Consider the following 23,728-nt stretch of genomic DNA (forward strand, 5'->3'; position numbering starts at 1 on the left):
ATCATTCTCTTTGCTATGGCCACTTCCAGTGAAAAACTGTGGCAGGGAAGCAGTTTCTGAATTGCTTAGGCTCATAGCAGTACAGAAGGGTTCTGTACTGCTATGTGTCTAAGCAATTCAGAGACTGCTTCCCTGCCACTGTTTTTCACTGGAAGTGTGACTTCTTTGAAGGTTGGGCATCGGGCTGGTAACTCAGCATCGTAAAAATCCACTGCCAATCATTAGTGGACCGGAGATCCGCTGTGGTGACCCCTAACAGGGAAAAGCCAAAAGAGTACAGAACCCTATGGAGTTAAGTCTTGTATATAATGGTAAACCATTCTGAATACCAGGAAAAGTCTTTTAACTCAAAGTTTATTGGATGTTGTGATATGTTCAGCTAAAGAAGGGTTGCTACCTGTCACTGGCATAGCTAAAGGTGTTAATATCTGGTTAAGAAAAGCTTGTTAAGTCAAACCTGCCTACTGCCAGAAGTATAGATAGCTAAAGTTACCTCTTCAACAAAGTATTACTTTAAGGGTGTGCACACTTATGCAACCAGCTTATTGTATGTTTTTTATTTTTTTTCCCCTAACAGATTTGTTTGTTTTTCAATTGAATTGCACAGGTTATAGGTCACATTAAAGTAGGGAAAAGTTTTGAAATGATTTATCGTGGTCTCATTTTTTTATATCACAAAAAGCTGGCATTTAAACAGGGGTGTGTACATTTTTTATATCCACTGTGTGTGTGTGTGTGTGTGTGTGTGTGTGTGTGTGTGTGTGTGTGTGTGTGTGTATATATATATATATATATATATATATATATATATATATATATATATATATATATACATAGAAAGAGGTCTGTACAGATGCACGAGTCCGCACAAACTCGCATACGCATAAATGCATATGTAGGCAATAACTAATCCAGCCTGAAAAAGAAATGGCTCAACAGAGACATCAGAGCTATTTCCAACAGCAACATTCCACGAATAATGCTAGCTTCAGGCACCCCTTGACCCCACTGGGTGGTGACAAAAGAAGCAGTAGCCTGCTGTAACAAGGAAGAGATAATTATATCATTGATCTTTTTACCCTGATAAACTATTACAGTAAAAGTGTTTATTCTCAGTGGGGTATGCACATGTTAAGGTTAGTTATACAAAGGTCACACTCCCTGCAGTGAGCCATTAGAAAGGAATGGTTGCCATCAAGCATGTAATCTAGTATTTACTCTAAGATGCTTAGACAGAGTTTTGACACATTCCTAAGAGGTGCCACTTGCAGTTATGTACCTTTTATCTGTAATCAACAAACAATGTTGTTCAAACACTCTTTTTTACACTGATTAATCTGCTGTCAGATATGTTACACATAAACGCTCTTTTCCAAACTGTTTACTTTATTTTGCATATAGAACCCTCTTCTTATATTACAAGTCATTTGCATAGATATTCCTTTTCAAATATCTCAGCTTCCAAGGTAGTCCCCACCCCCCTTTGCCCTTTTTCTTCTCATCCAGGTGTCAGCAATGATTTACAAACTCGATAGTGCTACCAATAACATAACACTTTCTGGTTCGCTTGGTAAGGTCAATAGACACCATGACTCAACAGGCTGAATGCCTTTGGCCTTTGATGCTACAAGATTAGAAGGTAGAGGTGGTAGTAGGTTTTGTGTTGTGTGGTGGGTATTTGGGACAGTTTACTCCACAGAGGGTCAGCATTTCTAAGGACACTCCAATATGATAATGCATGTGTGCAACTATAGTGTAATGAATAAACAAATAATTAAAGAAATAATACTGACTAAAGAAACTTTCCAGAAACAGAAAGTCAGACCTATTAGGTAACAACAACGGTTACTGGAAAGGAAGGAAAAAATGGGAAAACAATCTATTAGGAAGGACTAAACACAGTCATGGCATTTCTTATTGCAGTTTAGTCAATTAGCCAAGTCCTACTAGTAATGTCTTTCTGCTTTTCCCTTTTAGGTGTCGCCACAGCGGAACTCCGGGTCCGCTAATGATTGGCAGTGGATTTTTACAGTTCCGAGTTGCTAGCCCAACACCCGACCTTCAAAGAAGGCACACCTATTCACACTCGCACCTACCTACATGTCTTTAACATCACTCGACTATGGGGAGGACATTCAGACTCCACACAGAAGGCACTCCAGCTGAGAATCGAACCGGAGAACCTCTTGCTATGAGGCGACGACACTAACCGCTGCACCACCGTGGGTTCAGATGGACTTTAGCTAATCAGACTTGTCAATAACTGTTTTTGTAGTTCTTATAAGTTCATATTCATTATTTCAGTAATGTATTCTGCCCCTTGTAGCATCTGACAACCGTTCTTCTTTTGCCTTCGATTTTTCCCAGCATCACTGATTTCTCTATTGAATTCTACCTTTGAATAATGTGACCAATGTATTTGAGTCTTAGTTTTACTATCAGACCTTCCAGTAAACAGTTTGAGTTTATTTCTTAAGAACTGACTGGTTTGATCTTTTTATACTCCATTGAATTCTTAAAAGTTTTCTCTAACACCACAGTTCAGAAGCATCAGCCTTACTTATAGTCCAAGTTTTGCAGTCATATGTTATTAACTAGAAAAACATAGATTCGGCCATATGGACCTTTGTTGATTGTATTGTCTTTGCTTTTTAAAAATCATTTCCAGATTTGCCACAGCTTTCCTTCTAGGAAGCAGACTTCTTTTAGTTTCTTGGCTGCAATCGCCAATTGCAAAGATCATCGAGCCAAGGAAAATAAAATCTGTCAGTGCCTCTCCTAATCGGCAAAGGAACTTATTGAATTGACAGGCACAGTGGGAATCTCTCTCCTCTTATTTTAAAGATCACTTATCATACCCCATATTCTGATCAAAATTAAAAGCATATCTCAGTACATAAGGGAAATGTAAGTGCTCTCTGTCTCAGGTAATATCTTGGACCCAAACCATCCAAATCTCTCATTCTCATACCCTATATTGTCGTTAAAACTAAAAGGATTTCTCCAGAAGCAAGGTAAATGTAAATGCTCTCTCCATCTCTCTCTCTCTCTCTCTCTCTCTCTCTCTTTTTCTCTCTCTCTCACCATACCCCTTTCTCTCTCTGTCTCGTTCTCTCTGGCCAACACCTTACTCTATTACCCTACCTTAAATATTCCCAGGCTGAGACTGAAATAAATCTAGCGGGATCAAGTGCTTTGTCCTAGTCAACAAATTCAAAGTAAAATAAAATAAATAAAAATCTAGCCAAGGTCATTGATTTGGATAACCATGTAAGACTTTTAATGAAACTCGATAACTATATGGTCAAAGTGCAACAAAGCTAAACTACTTTTCACATTATTAATATTAAAAATCTGAGTTATCATTTATCACTATTAAAATCATTTACATCCAGTAAGGTCTGGGTCCCACAGGACTCTGCCCTATATCTTCCCAATATGAAAAAATACTTTTGTTACTGATGATATGGTTATTTGTGTATCAGCTCAGTCACAACCAGATATCAGCATAATACTAAACAAATGACTTTTTACGGTCATGTTTATGTTTAAGTTGAGTGGAACTACAGGTTAGTATGACAATGACCACATGCATGCTATATGGCATGCAGAAATGATTGCATAGCTGACAGCTGCTGTACTACTAATGGACCAAATGATGTGCAATGAATCTCTTCAAAGTCACAGACACCTGGGAATCTGCATGGATCCACTGCTGAGTTCTGTTGTCCTACATATAATACCACAACACAGATGTTTACACTACTGTTACAGTCTGTTGCAGTGCTGCAAAATTACTAACTAAAGAGACAAAAGTGAAGATGGAAAAAATAGTCTTAATCTTAATGCTGGACTGTGTTCTTCTCATTATTTCTGTAACTTGTACCACCTGTGGAAACAGCAGACGAATGAAAACAAAATCTGCACAGAGGAACTATCATCACTGATGCACTCTCAGCAATGCAGGCTCATTCTGCATGGCCTGTGGAGTCAGACTCATCACTGTTAACTGCTGCACAATCTTAACATTCACGGTCACTGCAAGTCAATTCTCTGAACTATGACACTTTTGTATAACAACAAAAAATAAATAAATAAACAAACATTAAGGTCCAGTATAGCTACCCATAATTAACCAATAATTTCACATCATTCATCATTTTGCACATCCAAATCTTTTTTCCGTTCAAGATACTAAGTATCTGAGACTCCTTTTCCTGCTCAATAATGGAATTGCCCACTATAACCTCATCTGCTCAAACCACAATTTCTTTCTGAAGAAAATGCAAATACAGTGGAGCAGTTACTTAGGCACACAGTACAAACAATCCATCATCAGATAGATTAGTCTCTGGTGAGTTTGAAGTCTATGCTCGGTCTTGCTTTGTATTTAAACCTAATATGGTTTAGTACACATTTCATGTTCTTCATTTTCATTGCAAATAGGCTGAGACTGTAAAAGGGCTATTGTGGTCCAGTTCAATTACATGCAAAAGAAAATAAAAGGTGGTCTGTATACTTACGCAGGATTCTTAGGCTATTCAAGAAAGAAATTGGGATAAATGACACTGTATTGCAGCATATGGGGGTGAGGGGTGCTTGTTGAAATTCTGAGTACTCTATCTACGATCTTTAGAATAATGAAACAGAAAAAGTGAACAGGGCCATATGTTAAGTCCAAGGCTGCAACTCCACAGACTGTTTCTCTATTCTGAACTACAGTGGTTTCAGAGTCTGAATGAGTGTGGGGTTTGTCCACCTGCAAAAATGTTTTAAAATGTTTCATTGAGTTTCAGAATACACTGTTTTTTTTGCTCAAACTAATGTTTATTTTTCAAAAGTGTGAAGACTTGTAAGACTGAGCCTTGTAATTATGACAGGCAGTTAAGTGCTCAGTCTCAGGTCTTGAGTGCTCCATTTCAGAACGTATGTAAAAAAATAACCCAAGATGTCTATTCTGGTTGTGGATTTAAAGTGTCATGGTACGTCTGAAAATAGAGCCAGGGAAGTTTTGCTGCTGTACTCCTCACCAAGTGTAAAGCGGAGAAAGATCTCACTCACCGAGGGTACCCTGGTGAGCTTCACTTTCATCACATACATACAGATATACATGTCTACATGAACTCAGTCAATGTGTAGGAGCTTCACTTTCATCACATACATACAGATATACATGTCTACATGAACTCAGTCAATGTGTAGGAGCTTCACTTTCATCACATACATACAGATATACATGTCTACATGAACTCAGTCAATGTGTAGGAGCTTCACTTTCATCACATACATACAGATATACATATCTACATGAACTCAGTCAATGTGTAGGAGCTTCACTTTCATCACATACATACAGATATACATGTCTACATGAACTCAGTCAATGTGTAGGAGCTTCACTTTCATCACATACATACAGATATACATGTCTACATGAACTCAGTCAATGTGTAGGAGCTTCACTTTCATCACATACATACAGATATACATGTCTACATGAACTTAGTCAATGTGTAGGAGCTTCACTTTCATCACATACATACAGATATACATGTCTACATGAACTCAGTCAATGTGTAGGAGCTTCACTTTCATCACATACATACAGATATACATATCTACATGAACTCAGTCAATGTGTAGGAGCTTCACTTTCATCACATACATACAGATATACATGTCTACATGAACTCAGTCAATGTGTAGGAGCTTCACTTTCATCACATGCATACAGATATACATGTCTACATGAACTCAGTCAATGTGTAGGAGCTTCACTTTCATCACATACATACAGATATACATGTCTACATGAACTCAGTCAATGTGTAGGAGCTTCACTTTCATCACATACATACAGATATACATGTCTACATGAACTCAGTCAATGTGTAGGAGCTTCACTTTCATCACATACATACAGATATACATGTCTACATGAACTCAGTCAATGTGTAGGAGCTTCACTTTCATCACATACATACAGCTATACATGTCTACATGAACTCAGTCAATGTGTAGGAGCTTCACTTTCATCACATACATACAGCTATACATGTCTACATGAACTCAGTCAATGTGTAGGAGCTTCACTTTCATCACATACATACAGCTATACATGTCTACATGAACTCAGTCAATGTGTAGGAGCTTCACTTTCATCACATACATACAGCTATACATGTCTACATGAACTCAGTCAATGTGTAGGAGCTTCACTTTCATCACATACATACAGCTATACATGTCTACATGAACTCAGTCAATGTGTAGGAGCTTCACTTTCATCACATACATACAGATATACATGTCTGTATGAACTCAGTCAATGTGTAGGAGCTTCACTTTCATCACATACATACAGATATACATGTCTGTATGAACTCAGTCAATGTGTAGGAGCTTCACTTTCATCACATACATACAGATATACATGTCTGTATGAACTCAGTCAATGTGTAGGAGCTTCACTTTCATCACATACATACAGATATACATGTCTACATGAACTCAGTCAATGTGTAGGAGCTTCACTTTCATCACATACATACAGATATACATGTCTACATGAACTCAGTCAATGTGTAGGAGCTTCACTTTCATCACATTCATACAGATATACATGTCTGTATGAACTCAGTCAATGTGTAGGAGCTTCACTTTCATCACATACATACAGATATACATGTCTGTATGAACTCAGTCAATGTGTAGGAGCTTCACTTTCATCACATACATACAGATATACATGTCTGTATGAACTCAGTCAATGTGTAGGAGCTTCACTTTCATCACATACATACAGATATACATGTCTGTATGAACTCAGTCAATGTGTAGGAGCTTCACTTTCATCACATACATACAGATATACATGTCTGTATGAACTCAGTCAATGTGTAGGAGCTTCACTTTCATCACATACATACAGATATACATGTCTGTATGAACTCAGTCAATGTGTAGGAGCTTCACTTTCATCACATACATACAGATATACATGTCTGTATGAACTCAGTCAATGTGTAGGAGCTTCACTTTCATCGCATACATACAGATATACATGTCTACATGAACTCAGTCAATGTGTAGGAGCTTCACTTTCATCGCATACATACAGATATACATGTCTACATGAACTCAGTCAATGTGTAGGAGCTTCACTTTCATCACATACATACAGATATACATGTCTACATGAACTCAGTCAATGTGTAGGAGCTTCACTTTCATCACATACATACAGATATACATGTCTACATGAACTCAGTCAATGTGTAGGAGCTTCACTTTCATCACATACATACAGATATACATGTCTACATGAACTCAGTCAATGTGTAGGAGCTTCACTTTCATCACATACATACAGATATACATGTCTACATGAACTCAGTCAATGTGTAGGAGCTTCACTTTCATCACATACATACAGATATACATGTCTATATGAACTCAGTCAATGTGTAGTTTCTAAATGTGCACCAGCACCAATCCTTTCTTTGCATTTGTGTCACTGTGGAATGGGAGTGCAGGGTGGGATTGCCCTCCTTGCAGAAAATGCTTACATTTTATTTTTTATTTTTTGGGGGACGGGGGTTGATTTCCAGCCAGTTGTGATTTGCAGTTTTGCTCTTTGCTAGGTTACAGCTCAATGGGTCATTGTGGATGAGGAAATTTCATTTGTTTTTGGTCAAAATGTTTCTTTCACAAAAATAAACAAGAAACAAAATGAAATCAGTTAAGAAAATCACTCTGGGTGTAAAAGCGAGTTTCAAGTTCTGTGTGCTCTATCAGTTAGCAAATACTAACAGTAATGAAGACTGTGCAAACAATACCAGGGTTGTGGACAGTTCTCACTGCTTGTTTGGCACATGTTTTATGTGGGCACAGTTCTAGTCTAGCCTGTCTGTCAGCAAATTGCCTGATATCTGCTCCTGAGCTGAAACCACTTCTGTTAAAGCATGGCATTATTCTGCTAGGCTAGGAAGCTACAGCACCATGTACCTTACTATTTGCACATATTACAACAGTTCCATTCGTAATGCATTGTCACTGTCTAATTTTGCATTTATTTCTCTGTGTGCTTTATTACTTAGCTTCTAATTAAGAAAAACTAGTCATTTACAGCTCCTCCCTGTGCTTTAAAAGGGAGACTCATTCTGCTTTGGTACAATACTTTCAGGAGGTATGGGATCTACAATCTAAACTCATTCTGAGGTCACCACTTGCATAACAGTGGCCGTATGCTCATATAAACGGGGATATACCTACTTTTTCACCCTCATTTTCCATGTCTCTGTTTTTGAATCTTCCCTACATGTACTGACTGCAAAGATACACCTACTTTCTCATATTAATGGAAAGGGTTGCAAGAGTCCCAAGTCACCTCGCCTACTGTATGGAACAAATTACCTTCAGTTAAGAACTGTACTGTCATTCCCAGCTACCCAGATGTAGGTTTACATCTAAAGCCTTCATGAGTACCTATAAGCAGAACACTGACTACTTGTAGCAACACACATTTTTGTTGGTTTACCCTTTCAGGCCATCTTCATCTTTGTATTATTCCAAAGGCTGTCAATGTTGGGTGTACCTTTAGACTAACAGCAGAGACTTGTTATGGGCAATCTGACTGTACAGAGACTCGATTATAAGAACTGGTACCATATAAGAGGCACACTAGTTCTTGCTCCCTGGCAGAGAAGAAAATTACATTCACTATATGTCTACCTGTTGCTAAATGTATAAGAACTGACATGCCTGCATTCCCTGGCCTTTGCCAAAGACTTTTTATCTCATACTTATTAAATGCTCTGCTCAGATATCAAGATTTCAATGTTGCACAGCTTTGAGAAGAGCAGTTGTCCCTGTTTCCTAATGTAGGATATAATAGATCCCTACAGTTTTACTTCAATACCTGCTCTAGCACACGATTTTCTATCCCTGTATAACATTTAGTCTTGAGGTTGTAGTTGAATATTTGTTATTTTTTGAGGGACGGGGTATTTAGTTTACTCTTTGTATTTCTTATCTTCTACAGAACTAAGCATGCTCCATTTAAAATTCCAATTTTTGATGTTCATTTGTAATTTAATGTTAAATGTTCTAAGTCCGAGGGCTCCTGTAAAAAGGGAAACTAAGTAATCTACATACAAAACTATGTAAAGTCTTTGGGCACCCCCACATCTTTTTATCTTCTGTTCCTTCTCTCTCCACAAAAAAGAAAAGACAATTATACTTTATTCAGCTGCTTTTACAGTAACTGTGTTCTTCCTGCTTGCTCTTAAGTGTTGAATTGGTTTTGTCATGCTGTATTTATTACTGCTTGTTAGTAGCCTGATTAAATTTGTCTATTATTCTAACCCTTTTAGTTTTGGTTTTAGTACTTGGGCTTCAGGCCAGTTATTTTACATTTAAGAAAGTTTTTGTGGTCTACACTCTTGTGGACAAACCCTTATCAAAACCCTCTCACCTAAGTCCATCCATGTTTCAGAACACTATGCCTCGACAATTCCCATCAGTTTCTCCTGCCAGCCTGGTTGACATGGGCATACTGAGACAGTGTAGCAACTGCCCCATGTTCACTGACAATCCTCTTCTCCTGGCACATAATTCTTCTACGTGTGAGAAATGTATCTACGTCAGTAACCTGGAATCCATGCTCTCTCGCACCTCAGTCAGTACCCCTGACAAAGAGGAGATTGCCAGCACAAACACCACACCACCCACATCACATAGCCAAACATAGCACACACCCACCTATACAGAGGTCCTTAGTACAAATTTACCTAAACAGCAGAGACCTCCAAAGTACACTCACAAACATTCCATACACAACACCAAACACATCACAGACAGCAGACAACACACCAGTTTCTCACAAACACAGCCCATAAGGCATAACAATAAACTCATACAGCCCACAAAAACACAACATTAAACCAAAGATACTAGTCATTGGTGACTCAATTGTGAGACATACTGATGTCCCCCTCACCAGGCTCGACAAGGAGAAGATCACGGTCAGTTGTCGGTCAGGTGCCAGAATCTGCCACATCACGCATGAACTTAAGTCTCTCCACAACAGGTACAGGTATGACTCTGTCATTGTTCATGTTGGTGTGAATGACTTGAGATGTACCTCCCTGGACTATATGAAGACAGACATGATTGTGCTGTCAGAATATGTGTCCCAGGCAGGTATGACCTTAGCCCTAAACAGCATCCTACCTTCACCAAGAATGATACCACAATACCCCAACAAAAAATAATTGACTTCAACAATTGGCTTAGTTTCTGATGTTATTCCAAATGGATCCAGTATCTGTCTGCCTGAGATGACATGGTTGACATGCCTCGATGCTTTGCCAGAAATGGCCTCCACTTGTCACCCCTGGGATTCAGGATTCTGGCCAAGGCTCTTGTTCCCCCACTGTGCCTTTTTTAGGCAATGTCCCATAGACAAATCATCCAACATAAAAGATCTGTCAAAAAGTAATTTGAAGGTCATGCTGCATAATGCTAGGAACCTTAACCTGAAAATGCACTCACTGGAGGCTCTCCTAGAACTATCTTTGTAGTCACGGAAACTTGGTTAAAGACTGCAAACAGCACTCCTGCCTTACCAGGCTATGTCTCATTCCACACATTCCAACCCCAAAATGATGGTGGTGGAGTTTCTATTTTCAAAAAGGACAAGCACACCTCAAGACTGGTTTGCCAGCATGATGCACTAGGACTTCTCCAGGTGCAACTGACAATTGGCAAGACACCCATCCAAGTTATAGCCAGCTATAGACCCCACTGCACAACTCAGGACACCCACTCTACCTACCTGGACCTACTTGAGCCCATCAGGGTACCTTTAACACCCTGATCTTTGGTGACTTCAACTACTCCACCATAAACTGGGTGAACTATTCCTGCTCTAATGCACTCACCCAATGATTCATTGACTTCAGCAACTATAACACACTAGACAAGCTTGTCTCACCCCCCACAAGGGAAGATAGCATTCTAGACTTGGTTCTCACCAACATGGGTGACCACTGCACCATCCCCTTAGTAAGTTCTTTCCTGGTGAGATCAGAACATCGGTCTGTCTCATTTGAAGTGTCTATCCCGTCCAACCCCCCCCCCCCAGCCATAACCAGCTTAAAATACTTCTCAAAAACTGACTTCAGCCTTCTAAGGAAGGATATTAGTAGCTTCAAACCACCTCACAAGATGCAAACAAACATGCTGAACAGTATCCCAGTGCAGTATACAAACACCTGTACAACTGCATGGACTCAGACATACCCAAGAGAACTAAAACCTGCTCTTTAAGGAAACACAAACCTATGTGGTGGACATCCTCTATCAACAGGCATTATAACAAAAGGAAGAAACTGTTGTCCAAGGGTAAAAAGGCACTTATTCTCAACTGGAAAAACTCTCTCCTTAGCCTCAACAAGCAAATTAGATGACTAGTGAAAACCTACAAAGCCAATTATGAATCAAAGCCAGCCTCCAAAACAAAGGCTAACCACAAAGCCTTTCTCAGCTATGTCAGAAACCTTCATGGCAAAGCCCAGGTTTGTTCTGAATTAGTTCTTAACGGTACCACTTACACTGATTTTGTTGATTTAGCCAACCTACTTGCAGATAGGTTCAGTGCAAACTTCACCCCCCTGTCCCCCCCAAAGGCCCATTCAACATCCTTGATACTTATCCCGCACCTCACATCTCCATAGATCAAGTGTTAAAGGCCCTATCCAAGGCAAATAACACAGCTTCCATGGGACCTGACAGTATCCCAGGCTGTATTCTGCAACATCTGCAGCAAGAACTAGCCTCATCATTGAGCATCTTATTCAACAATAGCCTAAGTACAGACTTCATTCCAGCTGAGTGGAGAACTGCCATTGTCATCCCCTTGCACAAATGTGGTGCCACTACTGATCCTGGAAACTACTGCTCCATTAGCTTGACAAGTCTGATCTGTAAGGCTATGGAGCATATTATTATGGACCTCATAAACAAGGACATAGGCAATCTCCAAGCATTTGATAACCCCCCTTTGGATTTGTCAAGGACAGATCTTGCCTGTTGAACCTGGCTGACTTTTTTGAGACTGTCACCAAGGCACTGAATGAGGGAAAGTCAGTACATACAGCTTACCTTGATTTGGCCAAAGCCTTTGACACAATCCCCCACTTAGGCATAATCGAAAAGCTAACACAACTTGGAGTAAATCCATGTCTCATCAGGTGAGTGGCCAAGTGGCTCACTGATAGGACCCACAAGGTCAGAACAGGTGCCATCACCTTTGACAGCAGATCTATCACTAGTGGTGACCCCAGGGATCTGTCCTGGGACCCCTGTTGTTTGGCATCTACTTCTCAAAGGTCCAGGCAAAGACAAAAGGCCTTTGGCTGACCAAGTTTGCGGATGAATGTAAGCTGGGTGCTGTCATTGACTCCCCAAATGATGTTAACATACTTCAAGAGGATCTCAAAGCAACAAATGACTGGTGCCAAAGTCATGGCCTTAACTTAGATGCAAAAAAAGTATTATACCATTTGGCAAAACATGACCCCTACCAATTACCACATTAACCACAACTCCCCTAAGCACACAACCTATGGTGACAGACCTTGGTACACAAGTTGACAACAATCTGACATTTGACCATCATGTAGTGGCAGTGGTCAGAAAGGCCTTTTACTTGGTTCATCTCATAAGTAAAGGCATTGCATCCAGAAAAAAGGAGGTTATTACTTCTCTGTAATCCTCCCTCATTAGGCCAGTAATCGAGTACAATACCCTGTTTGGTTTATACCTCTCCAAACACCTGCATCACCTGGAAAGGCCACAGAAATACCTCATGAAGAGAATCCATGGCCTCCAACACCTGTTCTGTGTGGACAGGCTCAAATCACTATCACTCTACTCTGTATCAGACAGATTGCTCAGAGGTGACCTGTGTCTCACCTACAAGGCAATCTCAAGCCCTACTCTACTAGAGATGCTCCATATCATGTAGTACCCAATTGAAAGGCTTAAGTCTAATATGTGACATTAACCAAACCTGCTGGAGAGACAGATTTGTCTCCCAGAGGCTGCCCCATCTCTGGAATAGATTCCCCATACACGTCAAACAAAGTACGTTGCTGACCCTCCCTCTTCAAGCGCAGCCCTGATGAGTGGCTGGGTAACCACAAATTTGTCCTAGAGGTTCCACATGTATCCCTCATTGACAGGGGTGACCAGTGTTGATTGGGGATTTTTTTTTTGGAGGAGAAACTCTTGGTTAGGCTTGTAAGGACCCCAGAGCCATTAGCCTAGTAATCTCCTATGATCCTAACTGACTTTGTACATAGACTACACCACTACACATATGAGGTAAAACCCATTAGCTTGCTTTCCAGTGGCAGTAGGCTACACAAAGAAAGCACTTAACTTTCTCTTACATGATTTGAAAGCAAGCTGGTGATGACTGCCACTCATACGGCAAATGAGACAGTGACTCATGTGATCAGGGCTTCCACTAAGCTTGTTATAGCAGTAAGTGTATGTTTCTTTTTTGGATCATGGTATCAATGTATATTCTTCAAAAAGTGCACATATATGAGAATAACGTGCAGGAACTTAAACAGCATGCTGCTGTGTGTCATGAGGGAGAAAATGTTAGAAACTGACATCTGCTATCTAGATGCAGCTATGGTCATTCATTTCAGTTGTTTTGCCAATGCAGTGCACAACAAATGCATTGCTGATGGTGCAATACAGTACCAATAAAACAAATCTCAATATTCAGGGTTCTGTAAAAACATGCATTTTTAGCACACTCATTTGCATTTAGTGTTAACAGTTCTCTCTAAAAATCTGCATTATATACATAAGGGTCAGTAGTATTAGCTCCACACAACAAATGTGGGACAAATAAGTCTTGATGGACAAAGCTGCAGGTTTAGTCAGACGATACCAAATGGTTCACTGAAATTCTATAGGATAGTTTCATTTCTGGTTACAAAACAAGTGTTTTGATCTTGTGGCAGGAGGAAGGCAGATCATCCATCAATGCAGTGCAGGTGTTTGAGACATTCAAAATGCACAATAGAGTTGTTCTGTGCAATGTGAGCTGAATACATTGATCTCCTTTCAGTAAATGTCAAAAGCACTGAAAGAATTATGCTACAGTGGCATGAGACAAAGGCACAGGCCTGGAGTTCCAGCATGAATTAAATAAAGTCTCAAACTACATAACTATTAGACCCTTTAGAGAATAACAAGGTACAGATCTTTAAGAATGCTGTTTTCTTTCCCTTAAAGTCTGGAGAAATCTTTGTCTGCAGCATATCAGGTAAACCAAACATATGGTACATTTTGACAGCATAGCAGATCTACTGTGACCTATCTAGCTTATCAGAAATTAAATATATATTGCACGGGCATTTCCTGTTTGTGTGCATTCTCTCTGAAACCTTCACATCATTATGTTTAGCTACAGAATGTCCATCTTTACCTTAGCAACTCAGGCCATCTCTATGTACAGTGTTCACATTTACATAATACATGTCTTGCATCTTTCTCAGAGAAAAGAGTCCCTAACAAGTTCCTTGGAATTTGCCTTTCTCAAACATTAAAACAAGTTCTTATATCCTACTACAGGATTCTAGCTCAGGCATACCCAATCATCTGGACTTTCTCAACCTTATCCAATAACCTGGATCCATCTGTACACAGCACTAAGTGTGCATCTGAAATACTACTCTCATGTAAAGGTCCCACAACCTTTCCTGCCTCATGTGGCCTTTGCTTATGTGGCTGATAAACATGCCACACTTGTGGTCATGTCTTATGCCCTGTGGCAGCCTCATTCATTCTTACAGAGTGGCAGCACAGACACCTTCCAGCTGCAGCATACATAATCAGAATCTGTTTACAAGCTGTATTCAGTAAACAAAAACTAATTTATATATACTGAAATATAATTACCTGAAGCCAGCCATATCATCATTCAGAACATGGGGTGGATATTCATCTATTGCATCATACATATGGCGTGACTTTGATGGACGACTCTTGGAATGTGGCAGAGTCCCCATGTGGGTATACATTTCACATGATCTAAAGGGTACGATGCCCTTCTTTTTCCTTGGAAGTGTGCCATGGATAGAAATGGTCTGCTGTAGCATTGAACATGGACTGACAGGTCTGGCCTTGCTGCTCAACAAGTCCATGGAAGACACCAGAGAACACTGTTGACCCATATACATATTCCTCGGAAGTGTGCTAAACTTGTCTGCTGACATCTTGCTTAGATCTACAAAGAAAACAAAAATAATGAGCATTTTCAAATATTATATTACAGCATTAATTAAATAGATACCATTGCTTTATTAATTCATTAATGCAAACATATTGTACTATAACAATTAATGAATTTGCTGCAATGCCATTTACAAACCATTCCATAAACATATCATGACAAGCAGTTAGGCAGTTAGTATTTCTGAGCTGAAATAAGTGTAGAGGAAAAAAAAACCCTCTAACCTGGAAACCTATACTTTTTAATTGATTTCTCTGGTAGGCATTATGATTAGCAATCTCCAGGAAGATCCACCAGGGAGAGACAGAAAGAGAGAGAGAGAGAGAGAATGAGCTACTAAGGGATGGCTATCCTTGTCTGGCAGTGGGAGAGAAACATGGGATGGTGATATGTGCTTTTCTGGAAGATGCAAATGGGATACAAAGACCCACATTAAAGGGGTGAGATTCACAAAATGTCATAAAACAAGTCTGTCTAACAGGAATTCTCCTTTTCTTATTGGTGAGATGGGAAAGCGTGCAAGCCTATGGAGCTGCAGTAGAAGATATAGGGAGACAGGACAGCGGGATTAGGAACTAATTCTAAGGTGAAAGGCAAGAGGGAGAGGCATACAAATTTCACTCATTACTGTACTTCAGAAAATGTAAAAATACTTCAGTTCTACATGCCTGGTCACTGTGACTACCACTGACCATCTGCAATCACAGAATCCCAAAAATGTGCCCAATCTAGAGCCTGACTATCCCTGGACAACAAAGGGTCACAAGGCATGTTTCATTATTTGTACTGTAATATGTTTAAATTATTGTAAGATACTTTGTACTGTAATATGTTTAAATTATTGTAAGATACTTACTATATAAGACTTATTTGTTTTTGTAGGTCTGTATGTAACTGATATATTTTGCCTGACACATATTTTACCTAATTATCATGCTAGGTCAATTATGATACACTTATATTTATATTTATGGAACATTTCTCCCTAGGCCACCAATGAAAATGTTCCATAAATATAAATATAAGTGTATCATATATATAATTAGGTAATTATTGCATTTGTTTACCAGGATTGTCTGACTGGGCCATACAAGTTCTGTATGGCCCAGTCAGACAATCCTGGTAAACAAATGCAATAATTACCTAATTATATAAATAAATAGCTAAAAAAGTCCAAAGCATACACTGTGAAGTAGTAAGAAACACTTTCAGTCAGCCAATTTCTTCAGTCCAAGCTGTTTTTATTCTTCCAACATACAAAGATCAGAGATTCTAATGAAGTCCCCAGTTTAGGGGATGAAAGCGCTCCATCTGTGTCTTTGTATGTTGGAAGAATAAAAACAGCTTGGACTGAAGAGTTTGACTGACTGAAAGTATTTCCTACTGCTTCACAGTGTATGTTTTGGACTTTTTTTAGTTATATTTTACACTGTGATTACTTTTGTTTTGTTTTGTTTTTTTTTTTTTATAAATAAATAGCTGCATTATATGCTCAGACAAGTACAGGAAAAGTTACAGAGAAATGACAATGAAATAGCAAATGAGGTAGAACAGAACATATTGCACATTATTATACATAGACAGTATGTATAAAAAAACAAAGATAAGGCTCATGACATGATATGCATTACTACATTAATATATTTACAGTATATGCAACACAAAGTGCCTAATACACATTATATTAATGGATCAAAAGTAAAAAAAAAAAATTTTTTGCATTGAAATCTAGACTTCATCAGAGAGACAAATGCTTCTTCAAATTTTGTATAATTACTAAGACAAATGTTGATAGGGAAAACTTATTCTAGACAACCTGACTAGAGAAAAAACCTGAGTGACTAATATGTGGGTGGGTCAGTCGGTGAAGAGGAAGCTATCCTAACATATCTTACATTTCACTGTACCTTTAAGCTTGTTCCCCTAACAAATCAAGGGCATAAATCCTTACAGAGCAGTACATTAAGGAGGGTCAAATGTTATTACCCTTTGCCTTAGATAGAGGCTACCTTGACTGTTCATGCTAGTTACAGTGATGCTAGTATGAGGAGCTTGTAAGACAAAGCAGAAGTAGAGAGTGGTTTGTAAAAAACGTAGAGTTTTATCAGATAAGAAGACCACCAAATGGGCACATTTTCCAAGTTCAGGTATAAAAAACACCTTTGACAATTGTTATACAACAAATAAGCTGGCCCCTAACATAATTTGAGATGAAATTAAGGCTTTCCAAAAGGCTGAAGGTGCAGGTGTGACTGCTTCTCCTGCACATAGCAAGTAATCTGCACTTTATAACATATGAAAACAGGAAGCATTTTAATAGAAAACAGTCCTATGCAGTAGTATTCAGTGCATTCTGTATTCCATTATAATAAACACCGTCAGTCTAGTTGGTGTACATAGAGAATCAGTTTTACTTTGAACATTTGGAGTTGCACTTATCAACTTTCCAGCCAATGAAATGGCCTATGTGAAATCCTGCATTCACTTTTTCATGGAGAAAAAGGCTTTTATGCATTCCAGTCTTTGTACCAAAACAGAGCTTGTCAGTTGTTAAATGAGAATGGTGAAATATGCAGAAATGCAGTTATGGTTGCTTGCACAATTATATTACATCTTGTGAGTTTTAAATTGGAATCTGAATATTTCTGAGTAGATATGTATTTGTCTTCCTTTTACTATGCTCTGATTTACTGAAAAAATGAATTATATATTTTAAAAACAAAATATTTTGAAAATCTAGGGTCTCTAGAACTACATACAGTGTTTCATAAGAGGTCTAATTTACTCAAGTTACAGATGGACCAGAATATGTAAGCTGAGCGAAGAGATGAGTACGGAGTAAATGCAAGTGCAGTAGTTGGTGATGTGCAGAAAGGGTGATGTGCCTAATACCTATTTCCTTACTTCTGATCATTTTGTTTATTTTGCTTCATAAAATATTCATCAAGGAAATTGGAACTTCCTCCAAAGTAGCACTTTTCAGTGTTATGTATATATGTTAGCACCTATGTGCATTTCTCCTTAACTGTATACAGAAAAAAAAGCAGCCACTAACAAATTACTTTTGCAGACTGTGTTGATAACCTTCTCCAATGAAGGGGATGCAGGTATTTAACAGTTAGCTCCCAGAACCAGCTCGATCTGAAATACCTGGGGTGTACTTCCAGAAGGTAACTGTGCTTTGGTTTCAGTTTTACTGCACAGTTAGTATTCTGCATTAGAATAACATACCTGAAACTAAAATGTCTGCCTTTACTGAATGACGTGTATCCTCATTTTGCCAGAAAAACATAAATTTTACACAGGACAGATCAAACATATGAGACGAAGATCTGGGCATTATGTAACATTTTGGATAGTTGAGGGGTACCAGGGCAGATTTTTCACCATTTGTACAAGAAACAATGTAGTAATGAGCAATACCAATGGGCAGCATTAGTACCATGAAACAGTGCAGTAATGAGACATACCACTGCACAATGTGTGCCTCACACCCTTTGTACAATGAAACAATGTAGTAATGAGCAATACCACAGCATAATGTGCAGCCTTACACCATTTGTACCATGGAACAATGTAGTAATGAATCATGCCACTGCACAATGTGTGCCTTATACCACTTGTACCATGAAACAATGTAGTAATGAGCCATACCACTGCACAATGTGTAGCCTCACACCATTTATACCATGAAACAATGTAGTAATGAGCCATACGACTGCACCATGTGTGCCTTACACCATTTGAACCACGAAACAATATAGCAATGAGCCATTCCACTGCACAATATGTGCCTTACACCATTTCTACTATGAAACAATGTAGTAATGAACCATACCACTGCACAATGTGTGCCTTACACCATTTATACAATGGAACAATGTAGTAATGAGCCATACCACTGCACAATGTGTGCCTTACACCATTTGTACTATGAAACAATGTAGTAATGAGCCATACCCCTGCACAATGTGTGCCTTACACAATTTCTACTATGAAACAATATAGCAATGAGCCATACCACTGCACAATGTGTGCATTATACCATTTATACTATGAAACAATGAAGTAATGAGCCATACCACTGCACAATGTGTGCCTTACACCATTTATACTATGAAACAATGTAGTAATGAGCCATACCACTGCACAATGTGTGCCTTACACCATTTGTACCATGAAACAATGTAGTAATGAGCAATACCACTGCACAATGTGTAGCCTCACACCATTTTACTATGAAACAAAGTAGTAGCGAACCATACCATTGCACCATGTGTGCCTTACACCATTTGCACCATGAAACAATGTAGTAATGAGCAATACCAATGCAAAATGTGTGCCTTACACCATTTCTACCATGAAACAATATGGTAATGAACCATACACTGCACAATGTATAGGCTTACACTACTTGTTCTTTGGTAACACTGTCGTAATGAACATTACCAGTAAACAATGTATAGCCTTACACCATTTGTACCACGAAACAATCTAGTAATGAGCAATACCACCGCACAATGTGTGCCTCACACCATTTATACTATGAAACAATATAGTAACGAGCCATACCACTGCACAATGTGTAGCCTTACACTACTTGTTCTGTGGTAACAGTGTAGTAATGAACAATACCAGTGAACAATGTGTGCCTTACACCATTTGTACTATGAAACTATGTAGCAATGAGCCATACCACTGCACAATGTGTAGCCTCACACCATTTTTACTATGAAACAAAGTAGTAGCAAACCATACCATTGCACCATGTGTGCCTTACATCATTTGCACCATGAAACAATGTAGTAATGAGCCATACCACTGCAAAATGTGTGCCTTACACCATTTCTACCATGGAACAATGTAGTAATGAGCCATATCACTGCACAATGTTTAAACTTACACCATTTACACTATGGAACAATGTAGTAATGAGCCATACCACTGCACAATGTGTAGCCTTACACTACTTGTTCTCTGGTAACAGTGTAGTAATGAACAATACTAGTAAACAATGTGTAGCCTTACACCATTTGTAGCATGAAATAATGTAGTAATGAGCAATACCAATGCACAAGGTGTAGCCTTACACAACATATACTATGATAACAGAGTATCAAGAAGCAGTACCACTGCATACTTTACATGTCTGTACTTTGATAGGTGTACTTCTGAGTAGCACTAGTGCACATTTTGTAGATGTAGCCTTAAACTATTTGTAGTATAATACCAGAGTATCAAGCAGCAGTACTAGTGTACATGTTGTATTTATAGTGCACCAATGAGCAGTGCCACACATGTTCTGCTGTCTCACACTGTTGATGCTGTGATAGAAGTACTTCCTTGGATAGCACCACTGCATATTTCTGCAGTCTTTGCATCATTACAGTTGCTGTAATAACAGTGATGACCTGACTACAGCACTGTATGTTTTGTAGCCTTTTGTTATTACTTCTATTACAACACTATACAACTGAGCAGTATCACAGCAGATTTTTGAAGCCCTGTATAAATACTATCATGAAAGTAGTGCATTAGTGAGCAGTACCACAGAAAAGTTTTTTTTCAAAGCAGCTATATTCATGTTACCTTTGTTACAAAATACTTTGCAGCATTAATTTCAGTACTAAGGTTTTTGGTGGGAGACCCCCTTTCCTCTTTTAACTATTTTAAGTTTTGTACATCCGGGTCTTGCTATTACCAGATCATTGCTACATTTCTATTTACATTTTTCAAACACTGACAATGTTGTTAATCACACCCATGTCTGACACTTAAAGGATAAAAGTCAATGTATCCAAATCTTAATCACGATATATTTTTGGTGATGTACTTTTGGTACTTGACCCTAGATGATTATTATCTTAATTACTGTCAAACTCAATATACAAAGGATATAATCCAGAATCAGATCATTCCTCTTCTAATAAGACTTTTTTTTACCTTTAGTGGGCCCTTTTGCTTGATTTGTTTTAATCTGTTGGAATCTAGTTTATTGCTTCTCCATTACCCTCCTTTGTCCACTAGTCTTCATGCTACATTTTCTTCCTCAGTTATTCTGTGTTCTTATTTTACCATTGCTTCCTGTCAAATAATGAATTTCTTTTTATGAAATTTGCTCTTTTTTCTAGTGATTTTAACTCCTGCTTACTTAATTTCTATCATCAGTTCTTTTACTTGCTCTACTGTTGTGGATAGGGTCAACTTCCATCTCCTCGTGATTGCTTTTTTGCTACCAACTGCACTAACGCTACTAGATCAGGTCTAATCTTACTACTGTTAGTGGTTCTTAAATAGCTTACTAATAAGTCAGCTGGATTTGGTGTCCAAGTTTCCTGCAATACTGTTCCCACTCCCTGAGGTTAGTGTGAAGCATTTGTAAAGGTGTACAGCTCCAAAAATATGTTTCCATTTACCTATATCTTGTTGTTTACATCTCCAGCATGTTTCCCTGACCCCTGGAAACACATTTCACAGTCTTGCTGGAGTGTAACAATGTTTGCGTAGCTATTTCCAGCCAAAAATCTGAAACCTCCTGTCTTGTGTTATTTTATTTATTGTTCTACACATCTCATCCTAATGATCTCTTAAATTACTTATTTCAAGATTCTTTTCCCAGTCTTTAACCCTTTACCCTTTCTTTCTGTGTCTTACCTGATCTACCTTCTCTTAACGCTGCACTTATTCTTCTCACTATTTTTTCCTGAATTGCATTTATCGTTCTTGCCTCAAACAGCTAACATACTAATCCTTGTCTTTCTTTGTGTTCCCTCTGAGTCTTTTTATTATATTCTTTGAAAGTTTGAATTAACATCTTGTAATATAACCATTCCATTTCCTTTATTTGATATAGTTGCTTGAGCTCTACCCAATTCATAATTTCCCACCATTCCTTAACTGTTCCCTGAGGTTTATTGCTTCCTTCCCATAGGAGCGTCCCCACCTTTTTCCCTTCCTATCAGGTAGCACACCATTCACCACCAGTTAGTCGCTCCATTCCTAATACATTTATTGCTTACATTTCTTCATTGATTCCAATATTCTGATTGTATTGTCCTGTCTGTTAGCTTTCCCCAATATTCTACACTATCACTTGTCATCTTTTCTACATCCATCCGTACTAATTCTTTACAATTTGCACTGTATTTATCATTTGCAATTGATAGGTTAGTTTTATCTGTGTTGCTTTATAATATTCTTCTAATTCCAGTACTCCTCTACCACCCCTCTCCTGAAGTTCCACCATACATTCCCACGTTATATTTCTTTTCATGCCATATAAAGTCTTTAATCAGGTTGTTCAAGTCTTTCCATTTCTGTGGTCTGGTGTGTACAGAAAAGATTGGCCCAAATATAATATCAGAGGGACAACAAACATTTTAATGCCTGTATTCGCATATCTAGGTCCAAAGTTACTGTTTCCCATTTTTTTAATTACTCCCTTAATTTTGTTAAGCATTTCATTCCATATTTCTCCTGGGGTGTCTCTTGATTGCTTAGCCAGAAAAATCCCCAAATATTTTAGTTTGATATGCTCCCATAAGTTTGGGAAAGTTTGTGCTAGTTGCATAAATTGTACATAATTCACTGATATTGCTTTTCTCTTGTTCTTATTAATTTTATATCTTACCACCCTCGTAAATTGTCTCATTATATCAAATATCTTATAAATATCCCTGTCCAGATCAGTTAACATTATAACACTGTTTTCAAACATGGCCATTTTGTATTGTCCTCTCTCTCCTGCCCAGCCCTTTATATAAGACTATCTAATTTTCTCTGTTAGCAGTTCTAGATACAATGGAAAAAGTAGGGTAGAGGGAGGAAACCCCTGTTTAGCACCCCTACCTATTTGTATTTCAACTACCAATCCAACTACCTCTACTATTACTTCATCCCACCCAAAACAATCCCTCCCCTACCAAAAACTAATTTTCTCTCTAATATCTATTGTGCTATACTCTCCAATCTCAAATATACTATTACCCTCTCCTTGCATAATTTTTTCCTAACCTACTAATGGCTAGTAGCTATATATATTTTGAAATGTTAAACCTACAATTGAGTTTATAACAAAAATATTCACTTTATGTAAATGTCGAAATTTCTGTATTGAACTATGTCTTTCATCTCTGTAACATTGTGACAAGCCAATTGCAAATTTCATGGGGCTTATCTGTAAATGTGTAATTAGCTGTATGAACTATGTCCTTTTGTAACATGTGAAATGTAACTTGCAATTATTGTGGAGCTTTTCTCCCTAGGCCTCTACTGAAAATGGGCTCTTCTTGGCCCAGTGGACTTCCCTGGTCATCAAACTTAAATAAATAGATAAATATTTTTTCTATTACCCATTGATTTGTACTCTGGCTTCTGAGCCAGTATACATGTTTTTTATTAGGTGTATTA

The 23,728-nt window shown here is 38.4% G+C and overlaps 1 protein-coding gene across 1 annotated transcript in view; it reads right to left on the reverse strand.

The window, feature by feature from the left end:
- BCAR3 (BCAR3 adaptor protein, NSP family member) overlaps positions 1-23,728 on the reverse strand; it is a 738,013-nt gene that overhangs the window by 556,569 nt on the left and 157,716 nt on the right. Inside the window, exon 2 of the mRNA XM_044085684.1 lies at positions 14,986-15,313. Coding sequence (XP_043941619.1) covers positions 14,986-15,313 — 328 coding nt within the window. The remainder of the gene's footprint in view (positions 1-14,985; positions 15,314-23,728) is intronic.

This window comes from Protopterus annectens, chromosome 10.part0, assembly GCF_019279795.1.
Source record: "Protopterus annectens isolate FY-2018-M chromosome 10.part0, PAN1.0, whole genome shotgun sequence".
Classification (NCBI taxonomy): domain Eukaryota; kingdom Metazoa; phylum Chordata; order Ceratodontiformes; family Protopteridae; genus Protopterus; species Protopterus annectens.